Source organism: Chanodichthys erythropterus, chromosome 16 (assembly GCF_024489055.1).
Source record: "Chanodichthys erythropterus isolate Z2021 chromosome 16, ASM2448905v1, whole genome shotgun sequence".
Lineage (NCBI taxonomy): Eukaryota > Metazoa > Chordata > Actinopteri > Cypriniformes > Xenocyprididae > Chanodichthys > Chanodichthys erythropterus.
Genome location: NC_090236.1, coordinates 5,295,001 through 5,313,807, shown reverse-complemented (window position 1 = coordinate 5,313,807; position 18,807 = coordinate 5,295,001). Strand labels below are relative to the sequence as shown.

The 18,807-nt window shown below is 37.1% G+C and overlaps 1 protein-coding gene across 2 annotated transcripts in view; it reads right to left on the bottom strand.

Annotated features, from left to right (window-relative positions):
- Positions 1 to 862: 862 nt before the first annotated feature.
- Positions 863 to 18,807, bottom strand: part of kcnab1b (potassium voltage-gated channel subfamily A regulatory beta subunit 1b) — a 76,361-nt gene continuing 58,416 nt past the window's right edge. For both annotated transcript variants that reach the window (XM_067361980.1, XM_067361981.1), the window contains exons 9-14: positions 8,013 to 8,098; positions 6,520 to 6,640; positions 6,334 to 6,428; positions 5,940 to 6,060; positions 3,536 to 3,624; positions 863 to 952 (exon numbers count right to left, since the gene is read on the bottom strand). In XM_067361980.1, the coding sequence (XP_067218081.1) occupies positions 863 to 952; positions 3,536 to 3,624; positions 5,940 to 6,060; positions 6,334 to 6,428; positions 6,520 to 6,640; positions 8,013 to 8,098 (602 nt within the window). The remainder of the gene's footprint in view (positions 953 to 3,535; positions 3,625 to 5,939; positions 6,061 to 6,333; positions 6,429 to 6,519; positions 6,641 to 8,012; positions 8,099 to 18,807) is intronic.

The window sequence follows — 18,807 nt, the reverse complement described above, 5'->3', positions numbered from 1 at the left end:
TGTTTGTAAACATTCTGACTCCATTTGTCATGGACAGCAACTAGTTGCTTGCAGTAGTTGTGCAGTTTATCGCTCTCTGAACTCAAGTATGTACTGCTTAGCAGTTCAAAAGTTACCAAATACAGCAGCAAGCATTTACGTCTTTAACCAGTGTCAGTTAATAAAGTTGAACTTTATCACTGGAAAAGCATTTAAACAAACTAATTTCTAATGTTCATTTAAAATGACAGAGAAATAAATGATTGAACAGATTAGACATGACAAATTGTAGGGATTACAGAGGGAACATACACAAACAGTCTTTTAACGATGGATGGATCAACATTTAACCACAATAACAGCCCACTTTGCTGTTGATGGCTTCTTAATCCATTTTCCTAAAGCACACATCTTACACAGTTCAACTCCACATGCTGCTCTGCCATACATCACAGTTCTTAGCCATTACATTCTCAGTGTGATATGCAGTGCATTTTCCTTTACTTTTTAATACAGTAAACAGGGCCTGTCATTCGCCCCTTTTCAGAATGAATATCCAGAGGTCAAGGGTCAAGACCAGGTTCACTTTGGCACATATGGATGATGGAAAGCTGAACGCCCCATAGATGAGGGAGTCCAGGAGCTTCTGTACTTCACAGGCAGGTGTGTCTCCGAAGACAGTTTTAATGCAAGGTTGAGCTCAGGTTTAGGTCGAACAGAAGCATGCATAACAATTTAGCATTTCTACTGTAATGGTAACAATGGCTCTCTGCAGAAGTTGACTGACACATAATAGTGGGAATCACACACTGTAGACACCCGCCGACACAAGAGGGCTGGCATGGGATCCTGAGTCTCAAGGCTTACAGGTTCACAGAAAGGCCTAGTGATGGTAGTCCTTCTTACTGTGGGGACGGTTACCCAGGACTTTGTCGATATCTGAGGCCACTTGAGTGGTGATCTTTGGAAGAACCTGTCAGCGAGAATGTAATCCACTAAAAACACAGGCAACAGAATCAAAGCTTCACATAGTAATTTATTCAAAATGAAAATTATGTCATTATGCACTCACCCGGTTGTGAATCTAAATCCATATATTTGTTTTTTTGTTTTTTTTATTGTTTATACAGTACTTTAAAAAAATTCTTAAAATAAAAATACACGATAAAATTAATTTTAATAATAATAAACAAAAATAAAACAATATTAAAAAATGTTTTGTGTAATTTTAAAAATTATTTAAAAAAATCAGTAAAATAAAATTAATATTATTAATAAAAAAAACATTATTGACAGTTTGTAATGTAATAATTAAAAAATTAAAATTGTCATCATTCACTCACTCGTGTATCTTCATCCATATATGTTATTTTATGTTTTGTTTTTTTTTATTTTAAGTAAATGAGAGCGAGTAAAAGATGATCGATTCTTTTTATTTTAGTGTTAACTATTCATTTAAAGTGGTCAAGCTGGTTTTTAGAACAAGGTGGCTGCTACTAGATCTAACTAACTTGACTAAAGGCTCTTTCACACTGAGCACGATGCGATAAAGCAAAGCGAATCACCAAATGCGAAACGACTGATCGCCTTCGGTTAATTCACACATGAACGATCGGTGGTGCTGACAGAGAATGCATTTTATGAAAATTCTGTCATCATTTACTCCCCTTAAGTAGTTCCAATAAATGAATTTATTTGTTCTGCTGAACACAAAGGAAGATATTTGGAAGAATGTCAGTATCCAAACAGATCTCACCCGGGTGTGTCTCATACGTTCTGAAAAGTGAAGCCACGGGCTCTTTGATCGCCCCCTGGAGGCTGGATGCAGTACAGGTCATAAACACCGCCCTCTCAATGCAGTCGAATGAGACTTCAGTGAAAACTTAAAAATAAATTCTGCTTCAAATAAAACTTTATGAAAAATGGTTTTGGTCATTTAAGGTAGTTGTTATCACACTGATATATATTCAATTGTTCGTTTTTGTGATGATTTAGATTTTAGCTAGCAATTTGATGCTATAAAAACGGGGCGTGTCGTCATGATTCGAACTTGATTGACAGCTCAGCTTGTCTGAGGACTGTCGGAGCTTCGAGGGGAGATTGAAGATGTATTAACTAACTGTTAATTTTCGATTTCTTTGTTATTTAACACCAACAAAATGAGTTGTTCAGCAGTAAACTGTACTAACCGACCTACAGGATCTGACGGATCACTGAACCTTTTTCTGTAACATTAAATATGGGTGTTATAAGCTAATTAATAAATGTTATTAGTTAAGATAACACACCTAATGTTAACAATGTCGGGAAAAAGCAGGTGATCGTTATCTGGCAGTTACTTATTATTTTTATGGGTATAAAATAATAATTAGCAGGACAAAACTAATGATAGCTTACTCTAATTACAGCAATCGATCTCCTGTAACATTAGTTGAACTTGATTTAAAATGGCAGGACCGTTTCTGACGATTTAGAGTTGTTTCTAGTGGCATATTATATTGATTTTATCTACTGAATTTGCTGTTTTAAAAGTATTATTGCTCTAGAAATAGAATAGCCTATTATTTTATAGGTAGAATTTTAAATTGTATATAATTTTTATAGTCTATTTAAAATACATGAATGATGACGCAGTCGTCTGGGCGGAAGTTTGATATCGCGACTCCGCCTCCGGCTCCACTGACGGTTCCTTCTGCGCATGCCCAGGCTCCAAACTTACGTATTGCGTAACATGTCAGCGCCCATTCGGTCGGCCATTTTGGCTTCAGTTCATTACAATGGAAGGAAGCGACGTCGCGTCGTCCATCTTTTTTTACAGTCTATGATCTCACCACCCATTTACTACCATAGTAGGAAAAATAAATACTGGTTACTGACATTCTTCCAAATATCTTCCTTATGTATCTTTGTATCTTGTAAAATATCTTTCATTTTTTGGGGTGAACTATCCCTTTAAGATGCTCTAAATCAACAGTTTTTCTTTTCAACAATTTTGACTCCATTGCCCATTGTCCACAACAATATTCAAAGTTTTCCAGTTGTTTCTGGTTTACTGGATTAGGATTAAGGTTTTTTTTTTTTTTCACATTTTATATGTAATTAAATATTAAGCATGAGCTTTTCAGGTCTGTTGTTGAGGGGGTGAATTAAAATATGAAATATATTGATTTTTAATTTTTTAAGCTTATTTAATGTTTGTTTTGTTTTAATTTTAAATCATTTTAAGTAATCTTGAGGCCTCCTTGAAAGTTTGCTGAGGCTCCTTGGTTGAAAACCACTGATCTAAATAGTCAAGCCAAAAACCATGTCAGACCATCTTCTCTCCGTAGCTTTAGTTGGATCTTCCATCAGTGTGTGAAATTTTGCCATAGCACATAAAAATAACATTGAGCAATATCCTGGTGTTGATGTTTTAAATGTAAATGAACCATGTGAGATTCAGAAGTGAGGTGTTAGAGATTAGAGCAGAGAGCTGTAGCAGGCCACCAGAGCTTATGGGATGGCAGTGATTCCACAGTGTGACAGTGTATTTGAGATGTTTTGATAAATCTCTTGCCTGTATCGCCCCCAGGTTTTCAGTGAGCTGTGCAGGGTTGGAGGTCCCCAGGAGAACCGAACTCACTCCTTCATTACGGAGGCACCAGGCTACAGAGGAACATGAAGAATAGATTTATGAGGAAGCTGTGCTTTGGTCCTATATGTTTGAAAGTTTCAAGCCAGTGAATCATTGGAATCTTTGAGCTGGTAGGATTTTGAGGTGCTGCAGCCAAATTTTAATACAAAGTTCAGTCATGAAACTCTAACCAAGCGCTAATTGGTTCTTTCTATGCTGCGGCACTAGCCAATCAGAAGTAATTTCAAATCCACGCAACAATTTACAAATATCACTAAAAATATCATGCTATCATGGATTATGTCAGTTATTATTGCTCCATCTGCCATTTTTCGCTGTTGTTCTTGCTTGCTTACCTAGTCTGATGATTAAGCTGTGCACAGATCCAGACCTTACTGGCTGCCCTTGTCTAATGCCTTTCATAATGTTGGGAACATGGGCTGGCATATGCAAATATTGGGGGCGTACACCCCGACTGTTACGTAACAGTCGGTGTTATGTTGAGTTTCGCCTGTTCTTCGGAGGTCTTTTAAACAATGAGATTTATATAAGAAGGAGGAAACAATGGAGTTTGAGACTCACTGTATGTCATTTCCATGTACTGAACTCTTGTTATTCAACTATGCCAAGGTAAATTAAAGTTTTAATTCTAGGCTACCTTTAATGGCATATTTATGCATCTAATGTATTTTTCAGGTTGTAGAATGCAGTTGTCACTCTCATAAATTACTGAACTGTAAGTGTACAGAATGGGATTAAGCACTAAAGCTGAACTGACAACCAAATCTAACTGTAGTGTGTATGTTGGCCTACATGAGGTCATTTAATTTGTTCATAAATAAATAATAGGTGAATACATGTATTAGCCTCCAACAACAACAAAATGTATTAAGAAACAACCCAAAGACTTGGTGACTTTAAAGGGTTAGTTCACCCAAAAATGAAAATTCTGTAATTTATTACTCTTTACCCTCACGTCATTCCCTACCCGTAAGACCTTTGTTCATCTTTGGAACACAAATTAAGATATTTTTGATGAAATCCGAGAGGAATATGACTCCAGAAGTGACGAGAATACTTTTTGTGCGCAAAAACAAAACAAAAATAATAACTTTTTTTTAATCAACAATATCTTCTCTTCTGTCACTCATACGCTGTTTACATCCAGCGTTTCCAGGTTCTACATCAGAACGCAGACTCATTATTGGCTAGCTCCTGCATTAGCATCACACAAATCCATCATGTTGCTCACGTGAACAGCGTCTGCCAATACTGAGCCCGTGTTCTGACGTTGAACCTGGAAGTGCTGAATGTAAACAGCATAGAAGAATGACACAGAAAAGAACATTGTTGAATAAAGTCGTTATTTTTGTTTTGTTTTTGCGCACAAAAAGTATTCTTGTCGCTTCATAAAATTAAAGGTGCCATCGAACATTTTTTTACAACATGTAATATAAGTCTAAGGTGTCCCCTGAATGTGTCTTTGAAGTTTCAGCTCAAAATACCCCATAGATTTTTTGTTTTATTAATTTTTTTAACTGCCTATTTTGGGGCATAATTAGAAATGCGCCGATTCATGTTGTGGCCCCTTTAAATGCTCACGCTCCCCACCCACAGAGCTCACGCTTGCCTTAAACAGTGCATAAACAAAGTTCACACAGCTAATATAACCCTCAAATTGGATCTTTACAAAGTGTTCGTCATGCATACTGCATGCATGCGTCGGATTATGTTAGTATTGTATTTATTTGGATGTTTACATTTGATTCTGAATGAATTTGAGGCTGTGATCAGTGGCTAATGGCTAATGCTACACTGTTGGAGAGATTTATAAAGAATGATGTTGTGTTTATGAATTATACAGACTGCAAGTGTTTAATAATGAAAATAACGACGGATCTTGTCTCCGTGAATACAGTAATAAACGATGGTAATTTTAACCACATTTAACAGTACATTAGCAACATGCCAATATAAATTCAATTTTTAATTCTAGGGCACCTTTAAGGTTGAACCACTGTAGTCACATTGACTGTTTTAACTATGTCTTTAGTACCTTTCTGGAAGTTGAATTGCTGTCTATGGATTTCATAAAAAATATAATTTGTGTTCCAAAGACAAACAAAGGTCTTACGGGTGTGGAACGACATGAGTGTGAGTAATAAATGACAGAATTTTCATTTTTGGGTGAACCCTGTGGGTTATGTGCATATAAGCAGAAATTCAACCTTTTACTCTTGTCTGTATTGCGTAAACAGTGACAGGACAGTGGAGTCACTCTGGCAGTGATAATATGTGGCACATTGTGACAGTTGAAGTGAATATGGGTGAAGTTCTTTTGACCTACCGATGGCAAGTTGTGGCAGGGTACAGCTGAGCCTCTCAGCAATGTGGGTCAATTCCTTAAGCTTCGCCTGCTGCTTTCTGCCATCCTCACTCAGAATCTTCTCCTTCAGCCACTGGTATGACTGTACAGAAAAAGAGACAGTGAAACAAACACAGCAAACCTGCCCTGACAGACCTGCCACCCTCATCGCTGGATACTAGCTGAAGGTGTAATCTATTAACTATATGAGCTCCTAAATCCCTTCATCCAGTAACAAACTGTCCTGTTCAACTCTTGTTTTGTTCTTCTGTTGTTTTGGACACAGAAATCTGGCACTATTTCAGTTTACTCAACAGATATCCATCCTTATGTCTTGAGGAAATGATGTGTCTGCCATGACACAAGATTAAAGTACCTTCAAAGAGGCTCTAGAAGATTCTGGGATGCCATTTTCATATTTTCCTGTGATGATGCCACAGGCCAGAGGAGACCAGGACACTACTCCAACACCTGCGGTACAAGAAATATTTTAATTACATTTTAAAGTCATATTTTAATCATGGGTGTTTATGTGTGCATACAATATGTGTTTGTTTTTTACCAATCTTATGGTAAAGCTCTGGCAATTGCATCTCCACTTTATCCCTCTGAAATAAATGATATTCGGCCTGTTCACACACAGGAGGAATCAGATTAAACTGCCTTGCTACAGAATACGCTTCCTACATGGAGAGAAAGAGATGACAAAAAATAAAAGAGAATGATATTAATACTGGTAAAAGCGACCTATTATGACCTATTAAAGGCCCACTGAAGTTTCTTGGAATGCACAGCATTATTCAATGTGATGACATAATTTCAACTGAAACGGGAAGACAGGGCGAGATATATTGAACAGCCCCGCCCCTTTAAAAAAAAATAGCCAATAGCTTTTCATTTATATCACAGCTCAGTAAAGCTTTGGTTTCCTTCTAATCTCTAACTGTTTCTGCATTCTGTGCAGAATTCAAACGGGTTCAATACGTTTTGTGATCTGCGCCGACTCGCACATATGATCCGCTCTGTGCTCTCGTGTCTCTGGACCGGAGCAGACTGCTTGCGCTGCGGCGGTTCACGTGACACTAACACAAAAACGGACTTCATTCGCGTCAATGGAAAGCATATTTACACTGTCTGAATCGTTCCCTATCTTCTATATAGTGCACATGTGCCATTCACCATATAGAAACAGTAAATGTGTGAACAATGACCGATTTTAGCCGTAGCTTCAGCATCTGTTTACAGTGAAGAAGAGAGCATTTGATTGGACAGAAGATTTGATAAAAACTGAAGTCTGCGTTGATGTCATGGAAATCTGTGATCCATTTTAGTGTAAGTGAGAGACTGTAAGTTTTGAATGCTTATATCTCCAAAATGCGAATTTTGTCATTGTTTTGGAACACACCAGCTTATTCTTGACCTTAAGGCTAACATATTCATACTAAAAGCTAAAAATCTTAAATTTTGATTTCAGGGAGACTTTAAGTCTCGATTATGTCTAGTTTTTCATGCTTGAATGTTCAAAAGACACATAATTTTTGACATATTTTACATTGTTGCAACACCTCTTCTCAGTCTGTCAGTAATGCTCTGTTTAGCTCCGGTTTCTGTGAAGCCCCTCCTTCTGAAAAGCGCAATGTGCTCTGATTGGCTGGACCAGTGTGTTGTGATTGGTCAACTGCTTCGCGTGTGTTTAAGAAATGTCACGCTCCCTACCATAACGGCAAGTTTAACCAGGCCTCGTCTCTTTTTTTTGCCTATGCCTTGGTCAGGAATTATTTAAATGAGGAATACTGATGTGTATGTTCCTGGAAGAAAACTCAAGACTACAATCGAAGCGTTTCACAGAGAGTTCAGAAACACTGCTTACTGTTATAGAGAATAACTCCCTTTGGAGTGACTTTGTGCTTTGTAACTTTGCTTTCACGCTCAAACAGCAACATTACACACTAAAGAGAGTTGAAAGCATAAAAAAGCACCCCTTTAATGAATAAAGATATAGGCTAAAAACACATTCAGTATTTTTGAGTTGTCCTCTCCACTCACTCCACTCACCATGATCTCCATAGCTGACCAGCGTGACGTGCCCCAGTACATGGACATACCATGGTTAATGACATGCGTCATGGCTCTCACTATCTCTGAAACACACATGTACAGACAAAAATATCAGCCAAGCTTCTGGAATCGTTTGCTCTAGATCAGTGATTTCAAACTCAGTTCCTGGAGGGCCACAGCCCTGCAGAGTTTAGCTCCAACCAGCCCCAACTCACACCTGCTTGGATGTTTTTAGCAATCCTGAAGACCTTGATTAGCTGGATCAGGTGTGTTTGATTCGGGTTTGAGCAAAGCTGTGGCCCTCCAGGAATTGAGTTTGAGACCACTGCTCTAGATCCAGAGAAATCATTTGTGTCTGCTCACCATTAGATGGCGCTATCTACATCCTCTCCTTGTGCAGAGTGACTTTGGTCTTGTTTTTTTTCATAAAGTCATTTAAAACTATGGGAATTCCCAGGATGCATATTTTGCACTTATAATTTAATAACTGATTTACTAGTCCAATTGTTCATGTGTATTAAATGACTTATTTTTGTAAAAGGTTACTTTGCATTGTTCCACAATATTAAGGGGACTCTCAATTGCAAAAAAAAACAAACAAACAAAAAAAAACTTCTTATTCTACTAATATGCTAGAATAAATTAGATAAAATTAAATGGATATTTCACCCAAAAACGAAAATTCTCATTTTCATCATTTACTCACCCTCAAGTTGTTCCAAACTTGTATGAATTTCTGTTTTCTGCTGAACACAAAAGAAGATATATTTTTTTTAAAGAATGTCGGTAGCCAATCAAACTATGGAAGTCAATGGGTCCATCAACTGTTTGGTTAACCACATTCTTCAAAATATCTTCTTTTGTGTTCAGCAGAAGAAAGAAATTCATACAGGTTTGGAACTTGAGGGACGGTGAGTAAATGATGACAGAATTTTCATTTTAGATTGAACTATCCCTTTAAATTGACTTATTTAGCCATGTTTTAGGAGGCTTATGTTGGGATTGTTTTGTCAGAACAGGTTTCTTGTTTTTACTGTGAGATCTGGCAACACTGACAGAGTTCCACAAAGGATAAACGCTAATAATACAGAAGAGCTATTTCACAGACGTCCGATTTAACAGGATTAAACATGAGAAGCATGTCAAACTGACACAACGGCTCTATATCTCACTAAGCAAGTTGTATTGTACAATCATTTTAAACTTCAATGCATCATATATTCAAGCATCACAGCACAATTCCATCCATCCTAAAGTGTCCTAGACATTCTAATGAAAGAAAATATGTTTCTATCATTTACATACATTTACATTTAATTGAATTCATTTCATCATACAGTATATCAGAAACTTTCACAGCTGATGCGTGATGCTGTACAGTCCCAGTAAATTATAGCAATAGCATCCTAAACTATTTAAAATTCAGAACCAGTCTGTAACCTGGAGAACAGTCCAGTGCAAATTGATCTCAGCGCTATTTTCTTGGCTGTCTTTGCATCATTATCTGATTTGCATAATTCCTTAAGTGAACTGGGTGCTAAAAGCACAAGCAGCAATTTTTCATACCGAATCCTCACCAGAGAATCACAAATGGGCATTAATGCCTTGTTAACTCAACTTCACCCTAAAGAAAATGCTCACATCTCATAGTCCTTTTTATCCATTTTAATCAACGAGTTTATAATAAGGATAATGGTCCACATGATGGTCTTTAAGAGGAGATGGGCTAAGATATTAAATCTTAACACACTAAGGAAGGCCCGTGCCAGGACATTTGTGTTTTTAATCTGGTGGAGTTTAACAAAGAGTTAAATGTTGGCAGACAATCATTCTTTGTTTATTACTACACTCCAAAAAGAAGAAGAAGGGCCAAGCCAAAAGCACCTAAATATTTAGTGGTCTTTTAATGGTCTGAACTATTTTTAATCACAAATCACTGGTCAGGAAATTTGAAGGAATTGCACAAATACTGTAGATAAAGTAATTTAGCACAGAATAGCCTTCCCCTTTGTTTTCTTTAGATGTTTAAGCTGTGTGGGAGCATTGTCTTGTTTATCATCTGATCATTCCTCTTTAGATAACTTTTCAGTTGTGGGAAGCAAGCCCTTCTGCAATATTCTCCTGTACTTAAGCATTAAATTACTTTTTTACAGTAAAGCAGCTCACCAATACCAGCAGCTAAAAAGACTCCCCTCAATGACACCTCTTCCTCCATGTTTCACTGTGGTAGAGATGCATTTATTATTATATTTCTCAACAGATTTTCGAAGACATCGCTCTGGAGCATCACCATGCAACTCATGTTTCATTGTGATTCATAACTGTGCTGAACTACTCTGAATCAAACTTCCCATATTCTCCCATAGTCTTTGATGTTTTTCTGAGGCTTCTTATAATGCAGCCTATAAGCTCATTAGTATTTCATGTTCATTTATTATGTAACATTTTTGTATATTTTTATAAATGCTGTAAGGCATGTATTTGGCAACATCTAAAATTTACATTATGCACAATTTAGAAGCGAAAAAATCATTTACAGATCCTTTTCATTTTCATTATAATACATTTTAATAGTTACATTTTACTATTATATAATTAATACCATTATAAAATAAAATAAAAATATATAAAATAAAATTATATATTTTTTATTCATTTTAAAGTTAAAATTATGTAATTTTTTTCAAAATGAGTTGAATTCCAAACAATAAATCACACAGGACATAATGAAAATTTTAATAATATCAAATGAATGTCAAATTAGGAACCTATAAATGTGTTAAATAAATGTGATGATTTTGAATTTAATTAATCCATGAATTCAATATTCTATAAACCTAAAAATATTCAAAAATATTTGTACACATAAAATTGTTCATACATAAAATGTACAGTACATTTCAGTGTCTAGGCAAACATATGAAAATGTACGCTACCTTTCAAAAGTTTGGTTTCAGTTAAATTTTTTGTAATGAAATGAATACATTCATTCAGTAAGGAGTAAGGACACATTAAAGGTGACAGTAAAGACCTTTATAATGTTACAAAAGATTTCTATTTCAAATAAATGCTGTTCTTATAACTTTCAATCAAAGAATCCTGAAAAATGTGCCATGGTTTCCACTAAAATATTAAGCAGCACAACTGTTTAGTAAGAAATGTTACTTGAGCAGCAAATCATCATATTAGAATGATTTCTGAAGGATCATGTGACACTGAAGACTGGAGTAATGATGCTGAAAATTCAGCTTTGCCACCACAAGAATAACATTTTAAAATATATTCAAATAGAAAACAGTTATTTTAAACTGTAACATTATTTCACATTATTACAATTTTTTATTGTATTTTACATTATTACAGTATTTATTGTTTGATCAAATAAATGCAGCCTTTATGAATATGAGACTTCTTTGGAAAACTTTAAAGGGGACCTATAATGCCCCTTTTACAAGATGTACTATAAGTCTCTGGTGTCCCCAGAATGAGTTTGTGAAGTTTCAGCTCAAAATACCCCACAGATCATTTATTATAGCTTGTCAAATTTACCCCTATTTGGGTGTGAGCAAAAACATGCCGTTTTTGTGTGTCCCTTTAAATGCAAATGAGCTGCTGCTCCCTGCCCCCTTTACAGAAGAGGGCGGAGCTTTAACAGCTTGCGCTTCGGTTGCTCAACAAAGCTGGAGAATCTCACGCAGCCAAAATGAGGATTGTCGGTAACGGTGTTCAGCCTTACACTGAGTCGGACACTGATGTAAAGAGATTTAGGAAGAAGTTACAACTTTTAGAATGAATCTGGAAGTTTCTGAATGGTTAGTGGATAAATTTATGTAGTTGCTGTGGAGTTGATTCAACTCATCGACTAGCATGTGCCGTCATGTTAATATTTTGTGCAAATCCAGCATTGAATTGACCCTCGTTTGTGAAATGACAGCATGATAACAACTCTCTACTACAACTCTTCCTCTTCTCTAAAGCAGCCCAACATGGCCTCACCCCCTTTGTTGCGTGTTCTCGGGGGCAGGGTTTATGTAAATTTTAGGGTTAGTGATGTCACTAACCCAGGAAGCAGCTCTTTGTAGTTCCTACCAGCCATTATAGTCCTTAAACAGAGAATTCTTTAAAAGAAAATATCTCTCTTTGCATTGAACTTTGAGCTTCGTAACTTTGCAGATGTTTATGCTCTAACAGCAACATTACACAAAAACTAAAGTTAAAAAAGTGAAATCATAACAGTCTTTGTGTCATCATATGCTTGCATATGATGTCAGTGTGTATGTTTGACAGAGTGCCACTCTGCAGCCAACAGGAACACCATCTGCTCTGACATCCTCAAGGCACGACTGTTCTCCGCCATTACCATCAGAGCCCTTTACCGCCGTTTTGAGTTCAGTTCAGTCCAGTCGTTACTCTTGCTTTATAGCTTTTGGATAAGAGCAGCGAGTAAGATCTGCTCTAAAACGCCTCCGTCATGAGCTTATAAAGCTGCTTTATTGCTTCATCATTCAGATTTTCATATGCAAAGAACTGCTTTTCTCTGTCTCATCAGTGTTTTGACTCGCGGCGCTTCACTGTGGCCATTACTCTGGGCTTTGTTGTGTGTCCACTGACTCTGCGATTCATCTTCACTACACATGTCACCAGTGAATGATGTCTTTGGGGAGCTCTTCATCTCACGGGCTGCCCCAGACTCATCAAATGGCACGCCTGAGGACCGCCAACAGTACGTTCACTGCCTGTCTGATCTGCACGAAAATTGGAACGCACTAGCTGAGTCTGGCAGACTCTAATCTGATTGGCTGGCAGCAATTAGTCTACCTAGTCCACTAGTTAACCAGATATTTTCCATACAATGCGAGTCAATGAGGTCCAATGACTTTCAATGTATGGACAAACATTCTTTAAAATATCCTCTTTTGTGTTCCACAGAAGAAAGACAAGTTTGGAATGACTGTAAGGTATGAAGCCCCTAAAGGGACATAATGGTGGTGAAAAAAAAAAGAAAGAAAAGAAGTGAAGAAAAATTATATTCAATGCTTTTACATTCTCTCACAAAACCTTTAAGCTCAAGTTTTATTTTAAATAATATTTGTAAATAATATATATATATATATTTCTATATCTGTTTTTGTAGTTCAGAAAACAGATTTTAAGTGGCACATTAAAAAACTAAAGGGCCTTTCACACTGTGTTGCAAATGTACAACGTAATGACGCTCTTGAATCAAAACAATAGATCCCTATGGATCTATTAACACCGGGCGAGATCAATCACAGCGCGACAAAGCAAGATTTTTTTTCCACCATTGTGTCTTTTTTCCCCCAGTCGCCCTGTGATGAAATGGGTCGTCCAATTAGATATGAGCTTTAGATCACGTGCCCGGAGCCGCTACTGTTACACAAAAGGGCGATATTGGTGACGCTATAGCACGGAATGCTAAGCCGTCCTTTTCTTTTCCTTTCCTCGTTTTTTGTGATTCTTAAAAGTTTGTGTGCCTTTGGTGCTATATCCAAACATTTAAGTGATTCTTCATCTCAGTAGTCAAAGACAATAGCCCGATCAGCTGAATAGTGGGTTGCACCACCTAGTGTGCAGGCATATAATGCATGCAGTGGCACTTACTGTGCAGACGTGAATTAGCTGAAGGCGATCAATCATTTTGCGTTTGGTGTGAAAGCACCATTTAGTGTGAAAGGGCCTTAACTTTGTGGTCAGTTACATGTTATGTCAGTCATACAGTGCTGCTCAGCGTAAATGAGTACACCCCCTTTGAAAAGTAACATTTAAATAATATCTCAATGAACACAAAAACTATTTCCAAATTGTTGTCAAGAGTTGATGTTGAATAAGTTTTATATAACATCTGTTTAACTTATAACATGAAAGTAAGGTTAATAATATAACTTAGAGAACAAAATGTTCAGTTTTACTCAAATTAGGGTGATGCAAAAATGAGCACACCCCACTGAAAGTCTCTGGAGCAAAGCTAAATTTTAGACTACATGTCTAATTTAACAAGAATTCAACACAGGTGAGTTTAATTATTCATTACGCAGGTGTCCAGCAGACGGTTGACTATAAAAGTGTGTTAAAACCCCTTCCCATTTCATGCTGTCAGCAATGGCACCACATGGAAGAGAAATGTCACAAGACCTGAGAAAGAAAATCATTTCTTTACACCAGAAAGGTGAAGGCTACAAGAAGATCAGCAAAGCTTTACTTATCAGTCAGAATACTGTAGCAAAAGTGGTACAAACATTTTAAAAAGATGGAACTGCAACCATCTCACAGAGACGTCCAGGTCATCCACGGAAGTTAACACCTCGACAGGAGCGTCTTCTGATGAGAAGGGTTGAAGAAAATAGGCATGCAAGTTCACTGCAGTTATCTAAAGAAGTAGAAAGCCAAACTGTGGTGACTATTTCCCGTGACACAATACGGCATATGCTGCAGAGGAATGGCATGCATTGGTGCCGTCCACGAAAGAAGCCTTTCCTAAATCCCAGGCACAAAAAACCCTGCCTAGAGTTTGCCAGGGCCCATGCTGACAAAGATGAACACTACTGGGACTCTCTACTCTGGAGTGATGAGACCAAGATAAATGTTTTTGAAACAAATGGCTTTAAAACTGGCGTCGCAAAGGTGAAGAATACAAAGAAAAATGCATGGTGCCTACAGTGAAACATGGTGGTGTCAGTGTCCTCATGTGGGGCTGCATGAGTGCTGCTGGTGTCGGGAGCTGCGTTTCATTGATGGCATCATGAATTCACAGATGCACTGCTCTGAAAGAGAAGATGCTATCATCACTCTGTGCCCTTGGTCGTCGTGCACTTTTCCAACATGACAATGATCCTAAACACACATCTAAGGCCACTGTTGGATTTCTGAAGAAGAACAGGGTGAAAGTGATTCAGTGGCTCCTGATCTGAACCCAGTCGAACACCTATGGGGAATTCTGAAGAGACAAGTTGAGGATCACTCTCCATCCAGCATCCAGTCTCTAAAAGAGGTCATTCTTGAAGAATGGAAAAAGATAGATTTTGCAAAATGTCGCCAACTTGTTCATTCCATGCCTAGAAGACTTGGTGATGTCTTTAAAAATCATGTAGGCCATACAAAGTACTAGATGTAGTAGTTTTTGTAGTGGGGTGTACTCATTTTTGCATCCCCCTAATTTGAGTAAAAAATGTGTAATCTAAGTTATATTATTAACCTTACTTTCATGTTATAAGTTAAACAGATATAAAACAGTTATATAAAACAGTCTTGTCAGCATTTTGGAAATAGTTTTTATGTTCATTGAAATATTGTTTAAAATGTTCCTTTTCAAAGGGGGTGTACTCATTTACACTGAGCACTGTATATGTCATCTTTTCTTGTCTAAGGCTCTGTTTACATCTAGTATCAAGATGCGTTTTGGTCGATCAGATCACAAGTGGACGAAACTAAATACAGGTGTAAACGGGGTGTAAATGCTTTGAGCTTTCGACCACTTCCAGAGGTAGTCAAAAACGCATGCGACCAGATCGCTATCGTGCTGTAAATGCTCATGTGTTTGAATGTCTTCGAATAGCCACAAAAAACCGCCTACTCACTGCCTACTGACCTAATGTGTAAACATTATGGAAAGCATGCCACCCAGACGGGATTTAAATTTTGTTGGCTGGAGACCCATGTTTGGTTTGAAAATGAAAAACGTACCAAGCACCATTCCTGATTTCTAACATGCACTCACAGAGTTCACTGTGGTCTTATGGCTGTCAGAGAATTAACAATTAAACAATTAAAAATTACATGTAAATTACACAAGCTTATTTTGTGCATTAGATCAAAAAAAAAAAAAACCATTTACCCGCCCATAGACGCTCCCCTAGAAGAAATCAGGACAGAAGTGGATGAAAGTGGACAAAAGAGAAGGAATAAAATACCAGGTGTGAACGGGAATCTGTCTCCCTCGTCCACTTGTGATCCGATCAACCAAAAGGCATCTTAATAGCAGGTGTAAACAGGGCCTGAATGGGCAGGTCATAGTCCAATGTGGACCAATCCTGTGAGACTAGGGCAGCTGAATGCATGAATGTGACAAAACAAAAGACAAGGAAAATAAGGCAACAGAAGGTGAAAAAAAAGAACAGGAGCTAGAAAACAGAAGCCAAATTTACCTCAGTACATAATGAAAATGAAAGCCCACACCCACTCGCTTATTACGAACTCTGTACGAATGAAGAGAAATGTGAGTGTGTGGGTGAGAATGGAGGAGAAAAACCAAGTGAACGTCAGCGAAGCACAACAATACATCTGCTCAAGAAAAGAGAGAGCAAGACAAAAACACAGGAAGCCAGAGGCACATGTCAGTGTGAACAAAAATGAATGGTTCTTCGGCAAACCATTGTATAGCTCGCACGAGAGACCGTAAACTCTAGCTCAGTTCAGCTGAATCTTCAGAACATCCAAACTTCAGAACCCTGAAGTATTAATCGAATGTAATGTGAATGTCTGGGGTCTCTGCAGTGCGTAGGCTGCAGTGTGCATGTGCAGATGCGTCATGCTCAAATGTCCCCTCAGATTTTTGACAAGTGGATTTTGATTGCAATTTCCAAAGCTGAATGCTTGTAGACAAGAGAAAATGTAGGCAAAAGTCAACTATTTACATTCAATAAATGTAGTCAGTTCAAATGCAACAAAAATACATGCTCATCACATGTGCCTTTCAAGCTCAGTCACAATTTTGCTTGGTTTATTTTAAAAACTGTATTAGTCCAGGTTTAAAACACATATACACTACCGTTCAAAAGTTTATGCTTCGTAAGATTTTTAAAATGATTTTGACAATTTGAAATATGATTACATTTAAAATAACTGCTTTAATTTTTTAAATGAAATATTTTGCTGTGATGGAAAAGTTTTCAGGATCATTACTCCAGTCTTCAGTGTCACATGATCCTACAGAAATCATTCTAATATCCTGATTTGGTGCTAAAGAAACATTTCTGATTATTATCATTTTTGTGCTGCTTAATATTTTTGTTGAAAATGGATTCTTTGATGAATAGGAAGTTAAAAAGAACATTTATTTGACATACAGTGGTGGTCAGAATTATTGGCACCCTAGGTAAATATGATCAAAAATGACTGTAAAAATAAATCTGAATTTTTTATCCTTTTGATCTTTAATTCATAAAATTAGTAAAAAGGAAAATAATTGAAAGTGAGAGGAATATCTGATTATGAAACAAATGTTTTTCTCCAAAACTCTTTGGCCACAATTATTGGCACCCCTATAGAATATTTTATGAGTAAAATATCTCTGAAGTATATTCCCAATCATATTTACATTTTTTTAGCACACCAGGGTGATCATGAACATGAAATTGTCCAGCCGAGACTTCCTGTTCCACAGGAGGATAAACATGAGGAAACACAAAGGCCAAATTCCCTTAATCATTCATCATAATGAGTAAAACCAAAGAATATAGTTCTGATGTGCAGCAAAAGATTGTTGAGCTTCAAAAAATAGAAAGTGGCTGTAAAAAAAATAGCTAAAGCACTGAAAATCCCCATTTCCACTATCAGGGCAATAATTGAGAAGTTCCAATCAACTAAAGATGTTACAAATCTCCTGGAAGAGGACGAGTGTCTAAATCGTAGTAATGCATGGTGAGGAGGAAAGTTTGAGTGGCCAAAGACTCTCCAAGGATCACAGTTGGAGGATTGCAGAGATTAGTTGAGGCTTGAGTCTCAGAAAGCCTAAAAAACATTTATCAAACAGCACCTACATCCCCACAAGTTGTTCATGAGGGTTTCAAGAAAAATCCTCTTATCCAGAAACAATCTCCAGCATATTCAGTTGTCAGACAAGACTGGAACTTCAAATGGGACCAGCTTCTATGGTCAGATGAAACTAAAAAAAAAAGAGCTTTTTGGCAGCAAACCCACCAGATGGGTTTGGTGCACACATAGATAAAAAGTACCCCATGCCTACGGTTAAATATACTGCTGGATCTGTAATTTTGTGGGCCTATTTTTCTGCTGGAGGTCCTGGACATCTTGTTCAGATATCAGGTATCATGGATTCTATCAAATACCAACAGATAAAAAATCAAAACCTGTCTGCTTCTGCTAGAAATCCAACAATGGGCTGTGATTGGATCTTCCTTCAAGACAATGATCCAAAACAAATATCAAAACCAACACAAAAATGTGTCAATGAGCCCAAAATGAAACTTCTGCCATGGCCATCCCAGTCACCTGACCTGAACCCTAAAGAAAATGAGTGGATTGAACTAAAGAGAAGAAGCACCAACATGGAGCTGGGAATCTGAAGGATCTGGAGAGATTCTGCATGAAGGAATGGTTTCTGATCTCTTGTCAGGTGTTCTCCAAACTCATCAGGCATTATAGAAGAAGAGTCAGAGCTGTTTTCTTGGCAAAAGGAGGTTGCAAAAACTATTGAATAAAAGGGTGCCAATAATTGTGGCCAACATGTTTTGTAGATAAACATTTATTTCATAATGTGACTTTCCACTCACTTTCAATTCTTTTTCTTCAATGAAAGGTTAGACTTTTTCTAATTTTATGAATTAAAGATCAAAAGGATAAACAATGCAGATTTATTTTTACAGTCATCTTTGATCATATTTACCAAGGGGTGCCAATAATTCTGACCACCACTGTAAAATGTGTATATGTGTGTGTATACTCTATTGATTTATTATTTTGATTACATCAACATCATTATTAGCACTTTAAACTTGATTTTAACAATCTCAGAAAAAGTTTCACATGACCTGGA